The following is a 20,421-nucleotide window of genomic DNA, read 5'->3' as shown; positions in this document are numbered from 1 at the left end:
GCCCAGGGTACAGTTCATGCCAAAGGGCAGAAGCGGGAAAGAACACAGAATTTTTAGGACAGGGCAGAGGGTGATTTTCACCATTGCGTTTGTGAGTGTGGAGGGGGTCGTGGCAGGGAAAGGCGGGGAGTGTGGTGAGGCAGGCTGGATCCTTGAGTTTTAACTAGATCCTGTAGGGCAGTTTCTAAAATGTCTCACAAAGACTTCAGAAGTCATCACCTTTTCATGTCCCATGTATGCGTGGAGCACTTTCCACCTATCAGCTCACTTACATCTCGTGAGTCTGTGCTGTCCCCACATTAGAGCTCAGGATGACCTGTATACAGGCATTGTGCTGGTAAATTGTGAGGCTGGTCCAAACTGAGGCAGGTGACTCTCCAGGTCTAGTTCCCAGAAGAGTGAAGTGGAGGAGAAGCGTTTTGGTAACATGTTTTGGGAACCACTCTCCGAAGTTCTGCAGCAAGAAGACAGACAAACAAATGTGGCAGAGCTGGGGTGCAGCTCAGTGGTAGAGCGCTTGCCTAGCGCGTGCAAGGCCCTGCTTCAACCCCTAGCATTGCAGAAAGAAACCAAAAAGGTGTTTGTTTTAGTTTTCACTGCTGTGACTAAAAGACCCCATCAGAACAACTGTAGAGGAGGAAAAGTTTGAGGGCTCAATTTCAGAGGTCTCCATCCATAGACAGCAGGCTCCATTCCTTGGGACTCAAGGTGTGGCTGAACATCATGGCAGAAGAGTGTGGCAGAGGGAAGCGGCTCACGTGAAGATCAGAAAGCAGAGAGAGAGGTCTCCACTTGCCAGATACCAGTTCCAGAGCCATGCCCCAATTCCCATCTCCTCCAGCCACACCCCACCACTTCAGTTACCACTCAGTTAATCCCTAACAGGGGATTAACTCACTGATTGGGTTAAGACTCTCACAACCCAGTCATTTCTCCTCTGAATCTTCTTGCATTGTCTCACACGTGAGCTTTTGGGGGACACCTCACATCCAAACCATAACAATGTTTCACAATTATTTTAACCTTCTAGTAAATACTCTTAAACTTTGGGGAGTGGGGGGAAATACTGCTGTGAGATGTGAAGACATCAGAGGACTCCAAGGAGGAGTGTGATGTGATCAACTTTTGTATGAGGAAAAGGACCCAATGATGAACAGAATGGGGATTGGAAGGGAGGGACAGGAGGAACAGGGACTCCAGTGGAGACCATAGTGATCCTGGCAAGAGGTAATAAGAATGAACTTTTTAGGAAAAAAATATCTTTTCAATCATTTTCAAGGTCAGACAAAACTTACAGGTATGAGTTTCTATTAAGGAAGAGATTTGAGAGAGGGGACTGATAAAATCAGAATTCAGATAATAGAACTACAGCATATCTGAATCAATGGGTTTAATCCTTTTCCTTTTCCCCAAATAAAATCCTAGGAAATATCATGTGTAAAATAGTGCTGTTCTGTTTACAGAAGGGTGCTGTATCTGGAGCTCCCATCTCAATTTGTAAACCTAGGCTAAGAAAGAAATACCTAAAATCATGCTGCCTTATAACTAAACCATATATTTGAAAATTTGATGTTGTCATTTCTCTGTATGCATGGGTTCCTCATATGTGGATTCAACTAATCACAGGGTTTTTTAAAATTCAGAATATTCCAAGTATTCTGTACTGAACATAGGCAGCTTTTTTACCCCTTCTTGTTCCCTAAACAGTTCAATAACCACTACATAGCATTTACATTGTCTTTGGCACTCTGAGTAATCTAAAGATGGATTAATGTGTAACAGGAGGATGTGTGTAGGTTACATGCCTTTTTATAAAAAGGGGCTTGAGTATCTGCAGATTTTATTATCCCAGGAGATCTGGAACGAATCCCAAGGGCTGACTCTATGTTTATTGTCCTTTATACAGTGTATACCTGTTTTGTGACTTATGTGGCATATGTAGTTCACAATATTTTGCTACCATTACACACACAAGCTGGAATGGAGAATAAAGTGAACATACTGACCATGGTGAGGATGTGGAACAAATGAGATTTGCATAGGATGCCATGGTACTGTCAATTGTCTTAGCTACTTTCCGTTGTTAGGCACCCTCTGCTGCAGGAGTGTAGTGGCTGGAAGTGTGATCCTGGACCAGACTGCCTGAGTTCTAATTTTGACTCTGCCACTCAGCAGCTGTGTAATTCTAGATAGTTACTAAATTACCTGGTGCCTTGGTTTTCTCATCTGTAAAATGAAGATAGTAATAGTAGCAACATCTGTGAGCTGATGGGATGAGTCAGTTTTGCAAAGTTGTCACAGTGTCACAGTGCCTGCCACAGAGAAATGTGTCGGTAGGGCCATGCCCTTTGCAAGATACCACACAGGTTGCCCAGCCTCTGTGATAAAGCTTCCAGAGGCTTCTCTCTCACCCTTCTAAAAATCTGCTTGTTCCATTTTTAGATGAATTTAATGATTAGAGCCTATGATCTGAGGGCAGAGTCTTTCAACTCCTTGAATAGTTACTAAAAATTGTGCTGTTCAGTTTGGTCTATATGTGGCTACTGAGCACTTGGGTTGTGGCTAGATGGACATATGGTTAAGTGTGAATTTGATGTCAGATTTTGAAGAATTGGTATAAAAAAAGGGTTAAAATATCTCAGTATTAACTGTTACGTTTTAGATGAGATTTTGAATTTATCATTTTAAATAAAATTTGTTAAAATTAATCACCTTTTGGTACTTTTTAAAGGTAGCTATAAGATGATTTAAAAATGAATCTGTGACTCACATTATATTTCTTTTTAAAATTTAATTTAATTTTTTAGTAATGAGGATTTAACCCAGAGTGCTTTACCAATGAGCCCCGTCCCCAAGTCCTTTTGTTTTCTTTAGAAACAGGGTTTTGATAATGTGCTTAGGGCCTGGCTCTGTTGCTGAGGCTAGCTTAAAATTTGCAACCCTCCTGCTTCAGCCTCCTGAGCTGCTGAGATTATAGGCGAGTGCCACCAAGCCCAGTCTCACATTATATCATCAGTACTGTTCTAAGAAAGGCAAAGATGGCTATGTTAATAGTAATAATGAATATCGAGAATTCCAGGCTGGGGTTGTGGCTTAGTGGTACAGCATTTGTTTAGCATGCATAAGGCCCTGGGTTTGATCCCCAGCATTGCTACAACAGACAGACAACCACAAGAATTCCAGTGAAATGTAAAAATAAGATAGAATGATATCTTTAAGGATAATCTTGACTATTTAAAAAGCAACAAGTGGAAGAGGGAGAGATAAATGATTTAACAAAGGCATCTCAGATACTCTTCACTCATTGCTCTACCCTATTTGAGGAAGAAAGCTTTTATTTTATTGGAAAATCCAGAGCTCTGGAGAATATTGAATTTGATAACACTTCTATCTCTCCTAAGGCTAGACTGAGAATCCTAGCTTTTAAGGGAGTCTAAAACAACAAATTCAGAATAATTTCATAAGGCAGGTAGTTATTCTCTAATTTAACCACCTCCCCCCTTTTTTTTTCAAATTCATATTTTCATCTTTACTAAAAGCTGATGTATCCACAGTTGTCAGCAGCAGTAGAAATTTCCACATATGGCTAGAGTGTATCAAGACACAAGATCCTTGTATGCATTTCTTATCATCAAAGAAAAGTTAACTTATGTTAAGAATAATTGTGTGGTTTGATTCAAACTAATCTACTTATAGTTGGTACTTTATGTGTGATTTGGGGAGCCCTTGAAACCTCTTATTCCCTCTGGCCCTGGCAGATAATGGTGGAATCTTGCTGTATTCATAACTTCTTTAACCACATCTATATGATTGTACATTTGGAGGGGATTGTAATAATCAGCACTGATTAGGAATCTGCCAAGAGTAGATAGACTGTTGGGATAAATTGCTGGTGCTAGAATTTCGTGTTGTATTTTTGTCTCTATAAAGATTATGATGTGAGGGGCTGGGCTTGTAGCTCAGTGGTAGAGCGCTTGCCTTGAGTCTAGCACGTGTGAGATACTGGGTTCGATCCTCAGCAGCACATAAAAATAAAAAAATAGATAAAAATAGATAAATAAAATAAAGCTATTGTGTCCACTACAACTAAAAAATAAAATTAAAAATAAATTAAAAAAATTAAAAATAATTAACATTTAAAAATAAATAAATAAATGTTCATCATCACTAGCTATTAGAGAAATGCAAATCAAAACCACTCTAAGATTTCATCTCACTCCAGTCAGAATGGCAACTATTATGCATACAAACAACAATAAGTGTTGATTGAGGATGTGGGGGAAAAGGTACACTTGTACACTGCTGGAGGGACTGCAAATTGGTGTAGCCAATATGGAAAGCAGTATGGAGATTTCTTGGAAAATTGGGAATGGAACCACCATTTGACCCAGCTATCCCTCTCCTCTGTCTGTACCCAAAGGACTTAAAAACAGCATACTATAGGGACACAGCCACATCAATGTTTATAGCAGCACAATTCACAATAGCTAAACTGTGGAACCAACCTAGATGCCCTTCAGTAGATGAATGGATAAATAAAATGTGGTATATATACACAATGAAATATTACTCAGCAATAAAAGAGAGTAAAATCATGGCATTTGCAGATAAATGGATGGAGTTAGAGAAGATAATGCTAAGTGAAGTTAGCCAATCCCAAAAAACCAAATGCCGAATGTTTTCTCTGATATAAGGAAGCTGATTTAGAGTGGGATAGGGAGCGGGAGGGGGCATGGGAGTAATAGATGAACTCTAGATAGGGCAGAGGGAGGGTGCAGGAGGTTATTAATGATGGTGGAATGTGATTATCATTATTATCCAAAGTATAGGTATGAAGACACAGATTGTTGTGAATATGTTATGTATATAACCAGAGATATGAAAAACTGTGCTCTATATGTGTAATTAGAATTGTAATGCATTCCACTGTCATATATAAATAAAAAAAATTTAAAACAGATTATGATATGAAATCTCACTAGCTCTCTGTCAGACCTACAATGTGAATTGGCATTTGGACTCCATTTTCTAGGAGTTGAGACCATAGGTGAGATAACTTCCCCCGTCTTCCACTGTAAGGCTTCATCTTTTTTTATATGCCAAGGGAGCAGTGCCTCCTATATCTGTGTGATTCTGCAGTTTGTTTTCCTGTCCTTTCATGGAGATAATGGCTAGGAAAATGAAGATGGCGCAGTTGTTAATTATAGATGTGTCAGTTGTAGAAGTCCCGGACCTACCTGTAGTGGAGGTTGATTGCACACCATTTGGTTCTTACAGTTTAAAGTGGTTTATTTTCGAAAGCTGTTGGAATGTAATTGCATGAAGTGCTGTTTCAGAGTCTGCTTATGGTCACCTTTTTGAAATATTTTCCATGCCTCGATGAAACGGTGAAACTGCTAATGCTTGCACATAACTCCTGTACTTTTTATGTGGACGCACACCAACATTGTTTCTTAATTGATAGTGGAAATACTGGGTAAGACTGGCAACCTGTTACAACTAAAGGCAAGATGTTTTGAACTTTTGCTTCTGGATGATTAGTTCTTCAAAATGCTTTAATTAAGATAAAGAGTTTAATCCCTTGTAATTGCCAAGCCTGAATCTATTACCCTTACAAATAATATTAAATATTAAAGCCATTCCATAGGTCTCAAAACTGGAAAAACAAAACCCTCAAAAAAGAAAAAATCTTATTAGTTGTTAATGTTCAGAAATATATCATGTCTTTACACATAAATGATTGAACAAATCAAAAAGACTCCAAGCTATTTTCAATAGACTTTATTTTTTTAGAACGGTTTCAGATTCACAGCAAAATTGAGCAGAAGGAATGGAGATTTCCAATATACCCACTGCCTCAAGCTATTTATAATTAACTTTATTCCCTAGAATCTTTTCACAATACGGACCAATGGACATTTTAATGCTAAAGTCAAAGATAGACCAATCTGCCACTGAAGAAACCAGCAGACTTTTTGTTCTATTTATGCTTCCTCTGTTAAAATACAAAACCTCAAACCAAATCAAAACTATCACATAAAAATAACATTTTAGTGTGGCTTTCCTACGTTGTTTCATCATAGTACGTTTTTAGTAATTGGTTCAGAGATGTGGTTCCTCTCCCTGGGAATTGGTTCTTTGGTCTTCTTTTTTCATTGCAGCAAAGTCATTGCAGAACTCAGGGCACCAGCTCTGTGGGCTCTAAAACTAGAGAGGAAAATGGGATTTTTACCCAGCCCAGAGGGTATCATGAGGATCCTCTGGGTCTGGCTTACCTTTGGTCCCTTAGACATGAAACAGACGTTTCAGGCATTTACTCAGGTAATGCGAGGAGATCCTTCTGGTTAGGGAGAAGGTGGTTTCTGTTTGGAATCATCTCCTACATTTTCCTCACCCACGTGGCAGTGTTCAGCAGTGGAGTCCAGCTCACAAAATGCAGCTAGAGTTTAAATTGGCAGGTCTGTTATGAACAGGCCTGGTGTGGTCTCAGCTGGGCTCAATGGAATTAATAGTCCCTCGGGCAGTACACAGGAAGTTGGTTGGTGCACATGTGAGTTGAACTGAGGGCTCAGGTTCTGATTCCATTTCCTGTGAGGCACTGTGTAGACATGGCTATGTTGAACTTCAACAAAGGATTGTAAGAGCTTCGAATCAGGATCTTTCTGCTCTAGAGTAGGGGTGTAACCAGAGGCAGAAGGACAGAAGTGTGGTGGGAATGGAGAAGGTTATTTTGGGCACAGCATCAAAAAGATAGTGTAGGGATGGGAACCTCATAAATGGATTTTCCTTCCTGCTGGATAACTGAATTCAGCACTTAAATCAGGATATCCTGGGAGTGAGTAGTTGTAAACTGTGTGCTGCAGATAACTTGCCTCCCCTAATTCTACACTGCACTGGGAACCCCATTTCTGGAATAGTTATGTAACCATTTCATTGGGTAATTGCATAGTGAGTCACTCTGAAATACTCTTCGTCCTCTGGAAAATGCTGTATTTAAGCAGCAGCAGCAGCAGCAGCAAAAAATGCCATAAGTTAGGTTTTTCCACTTGAAGTGGTTTGCATTGTTATTTGGAACTCTATATTATTAACTGTGGCTCAAGATTATCACCTTACTCTGAGTTTTCTTCTACTTCTTCATTTCTACATGTGGGTGTGTGCGTGTTGGTGTGCAGGAGCGTGTACTTCTTCATGTGCACGTGCAGATGTGTGCACTCCATAGAATATTCTTTGGATGTGTTTTGCAAGCATTCAGATCTGGTTTCATGATTTGAATGGGTGGGAATGAAAAAGAGGAAATTTGAAACATTAACCTTTAAGTCGTAGGAGCAATAATATTTTGTTTTGTTTTGTAAAATCAGTTGTCAAATGTTTATGTGGTTCCTGTGACCCTTTATAATTTGAATGTTACCAATTTGAGGAAATATTACAATTAGAATGAGGTAAGGACCATGAAAATACCCGCCAAATGTCAAAACTACTTTTAGTGAAAGATCATAAATTATGGTTACTGTATTAAGCAATGTGAAGCTTGCCCTCCCTTCCTCCACCCATGCTTATAAAAGGGCTCTTTTCCAACTCTAATTATTGCATAGCATGTTACAGTTTATGTACATTACCTCATTTATTATATGTAAACATTCCTAGTCATCCAAAATGTAGTGGGAGACCCTTATATGGCACTATCCTCCACAAAGGGATTCAGAATAATGCAGAAATGCCTTTGACCTTTATCAAACAAGTTTGCTGAATTAACGACCCAAGTTACCTTATTGGAGGCTAGCCTAAGTCTTTATCATAGATCCCCAAGAATATCATCAGACTGATGTTCGAGTGTCCCTAAATGCCTATACTGAGATTTTTAAAGACTAATTTAGGGGAGTCACACTGCTTTGTTGTTATTTTTTCCCTTATACTCCTTAGGTCCAGCTTCTACTTTTGTCTACTTTTCTCATTACTTCCAGAATGATCTCTGTTTTCTAATTCTGTGTTAGCTTTCTGTTATTGTAATAAAAATACCTGAGATAATTGACTTATAAAGAGAAAGAGTTTATTCTGGCTTATGGTGTCACGGTACCAGTTCATGGTTGGTTGGCCCTGTTGCTTTAGGCCTTTGAAGGCAACATTTCAGGGTGGAGGTGCCTGGAAGAGCAAAACCATGTCCCTCATGGATAGAAAGCAAAAGAGAAGAAGATGAAGAAGAGTCTGGGGTCCCAAAATCCCTTTGAGTTCACACCGTTTACTGGTGATGGTGGTGGTAACAGCGGGAGTAGCAGAGCCAGCAGCCACAGAAGGCAGTGTTTATGAAGTACTTACCACGTGCCATGTACCTGGGTGGCAAGCATTATCTGAAGTCCACTCCTTACAACAATCCTAGTTATTCCCATTTACAAGTGAGAAAGCTCAGAGTCTTGTGGGGGCTAGGGTGGAGGGAGGCACCCAGTGACTTGCACAAAGTTACTATATGAACGGTGCAAAAGCTGGGAAATGAATTGGCTTCAAAGCCTGTTTCTTGCTCTTTAGCAGCATTTCATTTCCTCTACGTGAGCCTGAGCTTGTGTTGGAACACCTGATGGACTCACTGAAGCTAGGAAATGAATAGTAGGGTCAGAATTCACTCAAGTGTGCCTAAGTTGATAAAAATATGACTGGGACTCTGATTGTTGGCATTTTTGTCACTTGAGAAATGGATAGATTTCTGATTCTGAACTTGCTCTTTGGAACATCATGGAAGAAGCTGATGAAATCATTTTGCCCATCTGAAAGTAAATCCATTTTAAAATGTCCTTTAAAAGCACCTGGGTTTGCAGCTTTGTGTAGGCAGGGGACATCTGGTTTCCTAGGAAAATCAGAGTCAGAGTTTCATTAGAGATTTTGGTAGGGTCATGGCAGAGATTGATCTTTGGTAAATTGAGGGGACAGCCAGCTGGAGCAGGAGCATCAGTGTAAGAATGCCTTTGGAAATTAAACCTTGTAATGAAAACATTCTTTTGAAGGCAGATTTCCAGGTGTGCTGCTGTAAACGGTCGTAGGCTATAATTGAAATATAAAAGAATCTTCAAAAGCAGTGTTCTGTTTTTTGGTGATTATTGTGCTAATCCTGAAATCCTAGCATGAATTAATATAAAGACAGGATTGGGTGCATAAAAGTACCTGTTTTAATCATTGAGCATGTTGTTCAAAACTAAACCAGTTGAGGCTAAGGGTCTAAGGGTGAAAAATCTCACTTTCATCTGTCAAATCCCACCAGTCTGCCAAGAACAGCCATCAGGGGCTCTTGGGGCAGCTGTGGAGAGGAGAGCCTTCCCCTTTCTGCACTTGGTACCTGGAGAGAGATGCTGCAGTTCATGAATAATAAAGTGACAGGGTGATGCTTTTAAAGTACTTCATTAAAGTTCAAAAAGAATGACTACAGTTTTGGTTAAAATCTGGCATTGTAGGAACACATTCTACAGTGCAGAAGCTTTCAGTTGGCAGGTTTTATCTTAGGGGTTGAGTAATAAGTTACTCTGTAGCAGGTGCAATAACTATGTTAGCCTTTGCCAGTGAGCTCCATATGCAATCACCAGGCATTGGGAAGACACACAGGAAAACCAGCCTTTAGCTCCTAGAAAAAAAAAAGGGGGTCAGCACTGTCCACACCCTGCACCACCCTCTTTCCTAATACAGTTGGATAGGGACCAACATTTACAAAAGGCCACACTGGGTAGGATGCTGCATCTGGATGATCAGTGTCAGTTACAGTATTCTGTGGATATGATTGCCTTTAATTTGTTCCAAACCTAGAAAATCGAAGCTGGATCCTTGTGTATAAGTTGAGGAACTGAAAATGATGCAGAAACTGCAATCTTGTGTTTTGTGTGATCTCAGGATGCATGTGGAAAACATGAACTGATGCAGTTTTATACCCTTTTATCTAGACGCACTACTTTGGCCTTTGGTTTCTCAGCAAGAGCCAGCAAGCACGATGGGTGGAGCTGGAGAAACCGCTGAAGAAACATCTGGACAAATTCGCTAATGAGCCTCTGCTTTTCTTCGGAGTCATGTTCTATGTGCCAAATGTGTCATGGCTTCAGCAAGAGGCCACAAGGTAGGTGCACGCCCCCTCTCCCCATACAAGGGTATGAAATAACTGTGATACTCTTGATGAAGCAGATGAGCTGGTTGATGTAGTGGTTTGTATAGTGGCAGAGAGGGTGGGGCAGTTGGACAGTGTTGACCTGTAGCTTTGCAGCTGTAGATTGAACCAGGGCCTCACATCTGCTAAGCAAGTACTCTCTGCATGGTTGAATCCATCTGGCTAACCCCAGTGGTTCCCTGTAACAGTGGTAAGGCAGCAGTGATTTTGAGCCAGGCAGAATATTGTGTCAAGCAGCATAGAAGAATTTGAGGGGGGATGGTGGAATTTATAATTTATCAGGCTTTGGATTTGAAGATTAGGAAGGTAACTAAAGATGGATGTAAAATTAAGGAGGAAATGTTGAGAGAGTTTTGATTGTTCTGGGTTAACCCATTAGATCCCATCATTCTAGACATGGCATATGTATTAAAACTTAAATTGAACAACAAATATGCCACTTATGATAACTTTGAAAATAAATATTATGTTTATATAGTTCTGTTCCTTTGAGAAAACTAATAGATAGATATTCACTTCACATCCTCTAATTTATCTATATGCATATACACCTACACACACATATATATGAAAATGTATATAATATACATAAGCTCTAGATCATGATTTTCAACCTATTTTAATGCACTTATGTCAATTTCATGGAATATCTGCAAAATGGAAAACTTGGAACTTAATGGGTTAAATAAGAGGGGACAGGAAGTAAACAGTAGAGAGAAGCTCTGGATATTGGCCCTATTCTGCTGTACCTTGGAGAAACCATTTGCCATCTTGAATCACTTGATATTTCCCCCCTCTTATTTGTAAATTGAGATATTTGTAAGAGTTCATAAAGTTCTGGTAATTTATAATTCTGTCAATAAAACAAATACATTTTTGTTGATATAGTAAGATTTATTTACTAGTAAGAATTTTCCATGAAAATGCCTCGGGAGACTCCTTAGCAAATGAATATTTCCAGCAGGAAAGGGAATCCAATAAACCCTCTACTCCCCCCACCCCACCTTTCTCTGTAGTGCTGGAAATTGAACCAGGGCCTCACATGTGCTAGGCCAGCGCTCCACCACTGAGCTGCATCTCTAATGCGCTGCATTTCACCTTGGCATTCAGAGTGCTTCGGAAGCTAAACCAATAAGTGACATACTTATAGGAAGGCACAGTATTCTGCTACTTTTCACTTACATAGTTTGGTAGATTTTAAAGTTTTGAAATAAGGGTGCACTTGAAATTTTTATATATGTTTTTGATAGTCTCTTTTTTAAAAAATGTTTTTTTAATTGTAGATGGACACAATACCTTTATTTTATTTATTTATTCATTTTTATATGGTGCTGAGGATTGAACCCAGGGTCTCATTGTGCAAGGAGAGTGCTCTACCGTTGAGCCACAATCCTCGCCCCTGATAGTCTCTTTTTTTTTAAATCAAAAACTTAGGGAGGCCCTACGCAATTCAGTGATATGCTGTCTCCAGATAAAATATAACAAAGGGCTTAGTGGTTAAGTACGCTTGAGTTCAATCTCTGGTACCAAAAAGCCAAAACGAAAAAACCAAAAGCATGCTGTTGTTGGATAGGTGTTGTGTCTGAAAATAGAGGCCATGGGTTAACTCACAGTCTGACTCAGAAAATCAAGTATGCAGCAATTTATCCATTATCATGATAATCATTTGAAGCACTTTGACATTTACTATCATGCACTTGTTTTCAAGTTATTTCATCAAGTTTTCAAGTTATTTCATCAAGTCCTTCTTGTATAAGAAATGACCACCTCCTCCAATGAAGCAGTTTCTGCTGTTTAGAATCCTGCTTGGGTACTTAACACAGTGCTAGGCACACAGCATTAGGATAATAAGTACTTGCTGAAACTCAGCTCTTGGATCACTAAATTCAAGCCAAGTGACAAGGGCAAAATACTACAAATTAGTGCACATTGAAAAAAAAATATTGTAAGAAAAATGAAGTTTTGTTACTATGGAGAGACTTATTCTGTAATGTCTGATGTGGAGGAAGAGTAGTTGAAATGGTGCAAGACTCAGAAATTGTGATTTGTGAAGTTAAAGAAAAAGAGTTGACTTAACTTGGAAAAATGAAGACTTACAAGGGCACAGTAGCTGCCTTTAGGTATTTAAAGACTTGTCTCTCTCTAGGGGGTATTCTGTTAACTCAGGAGCACAAAATTAGAGCCGACAAGGTGAAGTTCAGGAATTGAAAGACTTTGGCTATTTGGTCCTATATAAGAACACAGTTTCTAATACTGAAGCCATATAAAAGCGAAACAAGACTTACAAAAGAATGAGATCTCTGGGAATATTGCAGCCTAGATGGCCTGTGTGTGTCTTATTGAGGAGGCCACTATATTGTGTAGGATGTTGGAATGGATCAGCGGTTCTCGGACCAGGGCCTGCTATTTTATAATTATGTGGATCATTTATGATAAATATGGATTCTGGAGCTTTAGCAGAAGTTTGAATTGGAATGCCTAGGGCTGATAGGACACCTCATGTGTTCAAACTTGGGACTAGGTGGATGAGTTAACCTCTAAAACTCTCTGTAGTCTTAGATTTTCTCAGAAAGTAAACTTAAAGCTGCATCATTTGAACAGACTGTCAATAATATTTGCATTTATAAACTGAAACAAAAAGTGTTTGGATTTCAAGGTTTGAGTTGTAGAATAAGAAGTTTGGGAGGTGGCTATTGGTTAGAAAGAACTTCTTTCCTTTTGCTTTAGAATTTCTTTCTGCTCAGCTAGTCTGGTCCATTTTAGATAAAGGTTAATAAGGGGGGAAAGAAGTGTTTTCCAATACAGGATTTTGAAATAAACTCTTACTTTCATGCAAGCAGAAAAATCAATGAAGAAAAAAGTTTTGAAAGACATTTTCAGACTTAAACTTTGGAAGTAAACTGTGGAGATTTCAGGCATAATCTGTTTTTTTGGGCAAATGATGTTTAAAGTTAGGAGTTGGGTTAGCATCAAGGAGTGTCTGTGTTTGTTTTTAGCATTCCAAAAAAAAATTATATTTTTTTGTCTCAAGGGGCCCTAAAATGGAATGTGCCAAGGGGTGTCATAGCAAGTGAAAGACTTAAGCCCAGGAGGTGGAGAAATAAGAGAAAAGAGTGTTGTAAGTAAAGAAAGGAAAGTTGATAACAGGAGGAAAAAAGAAAAAAAAAAAAAGAGAATTGTTGTGCTTGGGTTTCTGAGGGCCACCAACAATGACCCAGGTGTGATTCCGTGAGTCTTGTCATGAGTTGTAGGGACGTGGACTAGAGTATAAAGGAGAGCTGGTTTGAACACAATAACATGTTTAAATGCTGAAGTTTTCTGGGTTTATTGTTAGACATGAATAAATGAGCTACACTCGAGGTGAAGAATCCATTAACAGTCAGTAGGAGCCTTTGAAAATCAGAGTTTTAGAAGCATCTAAGGTCTAAACTGAATTGCTGAAACTGCCTTCCAGGCAGAGTAGCCCAGGGGAAGCAGGGAGGTGGGGCTGGATTCCAGTGGTATGTTTCACAGGAGGCCCCAACAATATTCATTAGGAGCTGGTTAATGACTAACTCTCTAGCCCTTGGTCCCCTGTCATCCCAGGTGGAGATGGGGTCTGGCATCTCCCAGAGCACCTGGGATCCTCTGTGTCTGACACAAAACAGTTAGTCTTTGTGATGTCCGTCCCTCCGAGTAAGATATTTGCATAGATTAGAAATAAAAATCTGCTTTTGATTGGCAGGCAATGGGCAACCTATTGGAGGAGGCAAGGATTCAGCCATCTGTGCTTAAAAAATAAGCCTTTGTCTGGAGCCAACCAAACTTGTTTCCAGCCACACATGTTTGTCTTGGTTTGGTTACTTCTGTTTAGGAGTAAAACAGGTTCTATAGCATTAGTCATGACCAGCCTTTTTTTTTTTTTCCCCCTATGAATAGGGGCAGAGAATCTAGGGTTAATACTCTGGGGTTTTGGTGTGTATGTGAACCTAAACACACACACATGTGTGTGTGCATGTGTACATGGGTGTGTATAATCTCAAGACATATGGGGGTAAAAGGTTTTTTTAAAGTATTTATTTCACTTCTTGTCCCCAGATGGTCCCACCTGTGGAAATTTATAGGTTAACATGCTATCAGCAGCTAAGCCAGGGTCTCTGTGGATCCTGCCTGGCCAGAGTCAGCCACCTGCCTGCCTCAGAAACAAGTAAATGATCTAAAAAGGAAAAAGAATTTTACACAGTTTGATTATACTGGGGAGAAGCAGGTACATTGTTTCTCCATAGGTTCTACAGAAGTAGTTACAATTTATAGAAACAAAAGTCAGATGATATGTGTGTATATGCATGTGTATTATGTATTATACATATGCAGGTATAAATTATTATATACATACACATACATATATATGTATATGTATAAATACATTAATTAATATACCTAGGCAATGCTAGGTAGTGCTCTGCTGCTGGGCCAGGGTAGTACTTTTTAATCCTCAGAATGAGGAAGTTCAAGGGTTCTCTGTTTCAAATAGGGTGTTCAGAACAACACAACAAAAATTTGAGAATGATGTCGATTGCAAACTGTCTGATAAGGTGGTTGACTTTATTAAAATTATCAACTCCAAATCATTTTGAATTAGAAAATTGGGAGGCATTGCCTTTTTGACACTAATTTGTCTCCGTATGTCTCATCTCATCCTCTGGATGTGACCGTTGGGGAATAGATCTTTTTACGGCGAGGGAAGCCTGCCAACATCCATGATCATGTTGGAGAAGAAATGGTCAAGTCAGACCTTACCTTAAGCTGACAACTGAATGAGAAGACAAGAGATATCAGAAGGAGAATACACATAGGAGTACATATCAACGTGGGAACAGAGAAATTTGGACATTATTCAGAAGTGTGAAAAAACTGGCAAAAAGGACATACTAGCGGACAGATGGGGATGAGTCACGAAACCATAGGAATTAAAGAGATTAAGAACCACTGAGTTTTGTTAACTTCACTAAGATATATTACCTTGGGGCTTTAAAAATGTTAGTTTTCCCCCTTTGGTTCAGATGACTCAAAGGATGGGGGACCACCCTAATTTTTTCCATTTTGCTTTGCTTCTCTTATTTCTTTTTGCCAGATTTTCTGATCAGCAAAGGGACTTTTGCTACAGTTCATTCCCCACCCCCCCATTATGCCCTCCTGACTCAAAGGAAAGATTTTTGTAATGTGTTTGAATGATCTGCGTAGCAACAGGCTCATTATAAACACATGGTTTTCAGATTTTTCTGGACCCAAAAAGAAGAAGAAGAAGAAAAAAAATGGTTTGTAAGAGGTGGAGAAATTCTTAGTCAAACAGAAGGATACTTAACAATTGCAAAGGGAAGCCAGAAAACTGCTGGCCACAATCATTGCTTTTAGTTTAGGTCTGGGATTTTTCCAAGTCTTCATCAAGTGAGGAAGTCTCTCTCTAGTTTTTTCAGTACTAAGGAGAACAATTTAAAAAAAAAAAAAGGAATTTTTGAAGAATGAATTTAGGCTTTAGAGTTTCAGTTGCTGAGTGCGTGCATGGCTTCTAAAATTTTTCTCTACCAAAACATATTTATCTTTATACTACGCACTGATGAATGGTATGTTTGCCTAGTGCAAAGGAGCTTCTAATTGTCCTAATGAGCTCACATAACATTTCTTCCTTTTCCAGGACATGTTGCTAACTTGCCTGTTGGGTTGGGACTGTCCATCCTGTTAGGGATGATGAGCCCTCTACGGACTTTACATAATGCCACTACTGCGGAAGCCAACACAGTTTCTCCCCTTGCCTAGGACAGTCTGAGTACACTGTTGTAAACTGGAGGAAGCCCCAGGGCTACGGGACCTGTGCCAGTTACTCTCCATCTCCGGGTGCTTTCCTCTGTGTTTTCTGAGCTTCTCAGCCACCGAGGGCCTGCCCTGCTCTTAGGATCACTCTTCCGTACATCTCCAACTGCTTCAGAGTATTGGACTATGAGGCTGTAGTCTTGTCTGCTAGGCAATACTGCCTGGCAGTTATTACCTGAGAATCTTTAAAATGCTTAATCTCTGTGTGGGCTTGTATGGGGCATTCTTGAATGTTAGACGTGGTTCTTACCCGGGAAGAGCTGACTGGACAAGTTGTCTTTCAACCAACTGGAATAAATGCCCACATTTAAAGCTGTGCTGTTTACGTGCCATAATGAGTGTGAGTGCATTTTTTGGTGATAGTGAGTGACAAAGGAGTTAGGTGATTGCATTTTTAGACTGTGATAAGGAGGGGCCCTTTTCTTGCACTTACACGTTCAAGCCTGTGGCATATTGATGGCAAAGCCAGGGTAGGTAAAGCCCTGCATCCCATGAAAGATGAAATGGTATTTGGTGTGTGTGTGTGTGTGTGTGTATATATATATATATATATATATATATATATATTTTTTTTTTTTAACTAGGTTTCAGGAAGCAGTTCCAATGACCTTAGAAAAGCTTTCTTTACCTTTCTATTGTTATAAATACCACTGCTTTTCCCCTTAGACTTTTGCAGTCTGCCTTGTGTGCTGATGCAGAGGAGTTAGTCTTCAACAAGGGCTCAGAGTGTCTGTTTTCAAAGCCCTAATTATGGTAATGTTTCCATTTCCTTTTACAACACCCTTTATTTTGTTCCTCCGGTTCCTTTATTATTTTGAAATGTCATTTTAATGGAATATTTAAAGTTTACCCGTGGGCTTGGAAATAGGGACTCCCTTCAAGTCAGACTTAAGATTCAGCATGAATTCCCTGTGGATAATATAATTTGCTGAGAATGGCAAATCCCCTCCTGGCAGCCTGAGCTGGTGAATGGGAACTTGTTCTCTCTCCGCTGGCTACTGAGAGCAGCGTTGTCTGGGCCAGGCGCTTTAGATATTTTAAGATGCAGTTGATACTGAGATCTAATCTCAAACACTCTGTACAGTTAATGTTATGTATGATGAGAGAAGAGAGGAAATGCCTGTCTATAATAAACAGAGGGACCTCAGAGAAGAATTACTTTCCCCAAAGAACATTAAAATATTGATTAAAAGGTTATTTACCATTTGCATTCCTTTTCATTTCAACCTCCACTAAATACCTTCTGTGGTAGATATTTTGCTACTCAATGCGAATTTTAAAACGAACAGATCACAGTGCTCCCCACTCCTGCCACCAAAGAGCTGTGTCTTCAAGCAGCTTTTACTTCAATTCCATGTTTTTGATTTATTGAAGATGTATTTGCATTTGTCCTTAAAACTTCCATTACTGACCCTGTTCTCATCCTGGAGAAGGGTCTGTCTCTGCTTTGGTGAAGCCCTGGGAGCTGGGCAGGGGTTTCCCAGGACCAGGGCCAGCATTGTGGGTCTGAGACCTTTGCAGTTTGTTGTACATGGCCTGGTTCTCAGAATGGACCCCAAAGTGTTTTAGTTCTCCATTGTCACCATCTTAAAATTCTTATTTTTGAATGACAGGTCCTACACTTTCATTTTGCCCTGAACTCTGCACATTAAGTAGCCAGCCAAGGGCAGCCCCCTGCTCCCCACACTTATTTGCCTCTGCTTTTTCTTGTTGTGGCCTTGTGATTTGTTCTTAGGATGGGTGGATCTAACCCTCATTCATATTTCAAAGGGAATTTTCATGTATTGTTAGCATTCAGTAATGCATCTGAAATGTTTGATTTGCACTCTTTGTAAAGCAAGAATGCTTCTCTGTGCTTTACCCATCAATAAAGCTAAGTTTATTTAAAAAAAAATGGGTAGAGTATACATCAAAGAAACCTTTGCCTTTAAGGTGATAATTTTATTATTGCATATTTTAATGATATGCTTAATGTGTTATTTAATGGTCTATTATTTGGAACAGGGTCTCGCTAAGTTACTGAGGCTGGTCTTGAATTTGTGATCCTCCTGCCTTAACTTCCTAAGTCTGTGATTATAGGCAGGTACCACCATGGCCAGCAGCTCCTTGGCTATCACAGATATAATCATTAATTCATTCCAAATGCTTCTTTATTACTATGACACTGTAAAACTGAAAAACATTTTCAACATTCAACACATGAAATATGAAATGTTTGGAATAGTGCATGGATTAAAATTCTTAAATGAGTTTTTTCAAAGGCTGAGTAGAATAGTGGTGATGCCACACTGCAGTGTTTACCTTTAAGGAATGGGTGGAGAGAGAGAAAAACAAACAGAAGCTGTGGGAAGAGATGTCATGTCAAAGCATGCAAGCTATGCTTTATGAATTTTTGAATGGCATCCACTATAGAGCACTCTTAAGATTTGTAGGGTTATCACTATAATGGGTGGGACTGGGAATAAAAATCCTGATTTTAAAAAATGGGTTTTAAAAATATCTTGGGGTAGGGAAGACAAAGGAGTAGATTCTTTAGAATCCTCTGCTCTACCTTTTCCCTGGAAATATCAGTGTTGGGACATTAAGTGGGTGGGGAGGGAGGGGGAAGGGGACAGATGTACTGTATCCACACATCAAAGGGACTCAGTGTCTGAGAGCAGCAGAATCTGGAAAGCACAGATTCCAAGACCCTCTACCCTCCCTAGCCTGAGGATATTCTGATTCTTTGAGTTTTTTTTTTAATTTTTATTTTTTTTTTAGTTGTAGATGGACACAATACCTTTATTTATTTATTTGTTTATTTTTATGTGGTGCTAGGGATCGAACCCTGTGTCTCATGCATGCTAGGCAAGTGCTCTACCACTGAGCCACAACCCTGACCCCTCTTTGAGGTTTTATGGAAGAATGTAGTTTTTATTCAGTTGCCAAATTCAATTTCCTAATAGTAATAATGACACGTTGTTTGTTAGTATTTATGCACAAGATGCTGTGTTTAGCATCTTAAATGATTGTCTTTTTCCAGTCCTCACTAAACCCTATGAAGTGGATGCTGTTACTAGCCCCTGAAAAAGGTATATTTATTATTATTTTTTAATAAATAATACAACTTTATTCTTAACAAATAGAGATTTGGGTCACCAAATAAATGGAATCTTTTGCATTATTTTTTGGAGAAATGCATCCGTCCACACACACCTCCCATCAATAGCTTATCAGAGTTAACAAGGAGTTTTGCTTCTGCTGAAGTGTCAGCAAAGAAATCCAGAGGACCAAAGTACCAGTAAAGCTAGAGGTTATTAACTGGTACCAGGAGGGCTGGTTCTGGTCTCCAGGTGGGTTTTATTTCACTGGGATCATTTTTGAAAGAATTGAATTGAGCTGCCTTACAGATAGGCAGATGCTGTCTGGCTTGGTCTTGTTCCCCACTCCCAAGGCGTTATAGTTGGGGATGTTCACTCCTTCATGTGACTTGTGTGGCTCTATAGGAATTTAGGTCACGGCTGCTGGTACTTGCACTTTCCATACAACAAGAAGTCCCTCTGAAGGCTTGGGTCAGCCGTACCTCCTCAGAGGCCGAGATGGTTTTATGCTGTTCAGTATCCAGCTGTCTTAAGATGCTAACTGCCTACGAGAGCATGAGATGGCTGAGCTGCCAGTGAGACTCTAATTTCTCTGTACATACTCACTTGAAAACTTTGTTCCTGTATAACGAACCTTCCAGGGTACTAGATTATAGGTCTGTGTACTTGTTGGAGAGATGAGGCTCAACTTTTTCAGATTTTCTCTCTTTTTTGCTTTCAGCATCTGACACATCTCTGAACACCCACAGAAGGTTTCATCCATAGCAAGGATACCAGGTGTTTTGTACCCAAACCTTGAACACAGCCTATGTAAGAAGGAACAGCTTGAGTCCTAGCGAGACACATCATTTTAACAGAATCAGAATGTTACATCTAAACATAAAACCCCACAGATCACAAGGCTGGTTCCTTTATTTTATAGGTAAAGTAATACAGAACCAGAACAACAAAGGGATTTTGCCAACAGTCACACAGCTGCTTAGTGACAGAAGCCTGGTTCCCAGTTGAATCCCTGGAATGGTTTTACAGGAACCAAGCATGCTGACAAGGGAGAGCCGATGGGTGGGTGGGGTTTATTCCAGCTCTCAGAGGACCCTTGCCAATCCTCCCTCCTCTGCCTGCAGCCACTGAGAGACACCATGGAATTGGGATGGGATGAGTTTTGTCAAAGAGAAGGAAGTAGTGTAGACAGAGGAAACAAAGGGTAGGGGAAAACAGGCACTTCTTTGAATGGAGTCCTTTAAATAGTGAGCATTATGTAGAGATTGGAACTCAGATGGGTTTTAATTAGCATTTTTATCAGTCATCTCCAGCTCTGGGTCCATAGTGAAAGTGCCAGGCTTTCATATGACACTA

General features: G+C 39.7%; 1 protein-coding gene across 4 annotated transcripts in view; it reads left to right on the top strand.

The window, feature by feature from the left end:
* Nucleotides 1-20,421, top strand: part of Ptpn14 (protein tyrosine phosphatase non-receptor type 14) — a 180,619-nt gene that overhangs the window by 79,509 nt on the left and 80,689 nt on the right. For all 4 annotated transcript variants that reach the window (XM_046438465.2, XM_058577047.1, XM_058577048.1 and 1 more), the window contains exon 3: nt 9,918-10,087. In XM_046438465.2, coding sequence (XP_046294421.1) covers nt 9,918-10,087 — 170 coding nt within the window. The remainder of the gene's footprint in view (nt 1-9,917; nt 10,088-20,421) is intronic.

This window comes from Marmota monax, unplaced genomic scaffold (genome assembly GCF_021218885.2).
Source record: "Marmota monax isolate L192 unplaced genomic scaffold, Marmota_monax_Labrador192_F-V1.1 WCK01_AAM20220418_F8-fsc00118, whole genome shotgun sequence".
Classification (NCBI taxonomy): domain Eukaryota; kingdom Metazoa; phylum Chordata; class Mammalia; order Rodentia; family Sciuridae; genus Marmota; species Marmota monax.
This window is presented reverse-complemented; position numbering and strand designations above follow the sequence as displayed.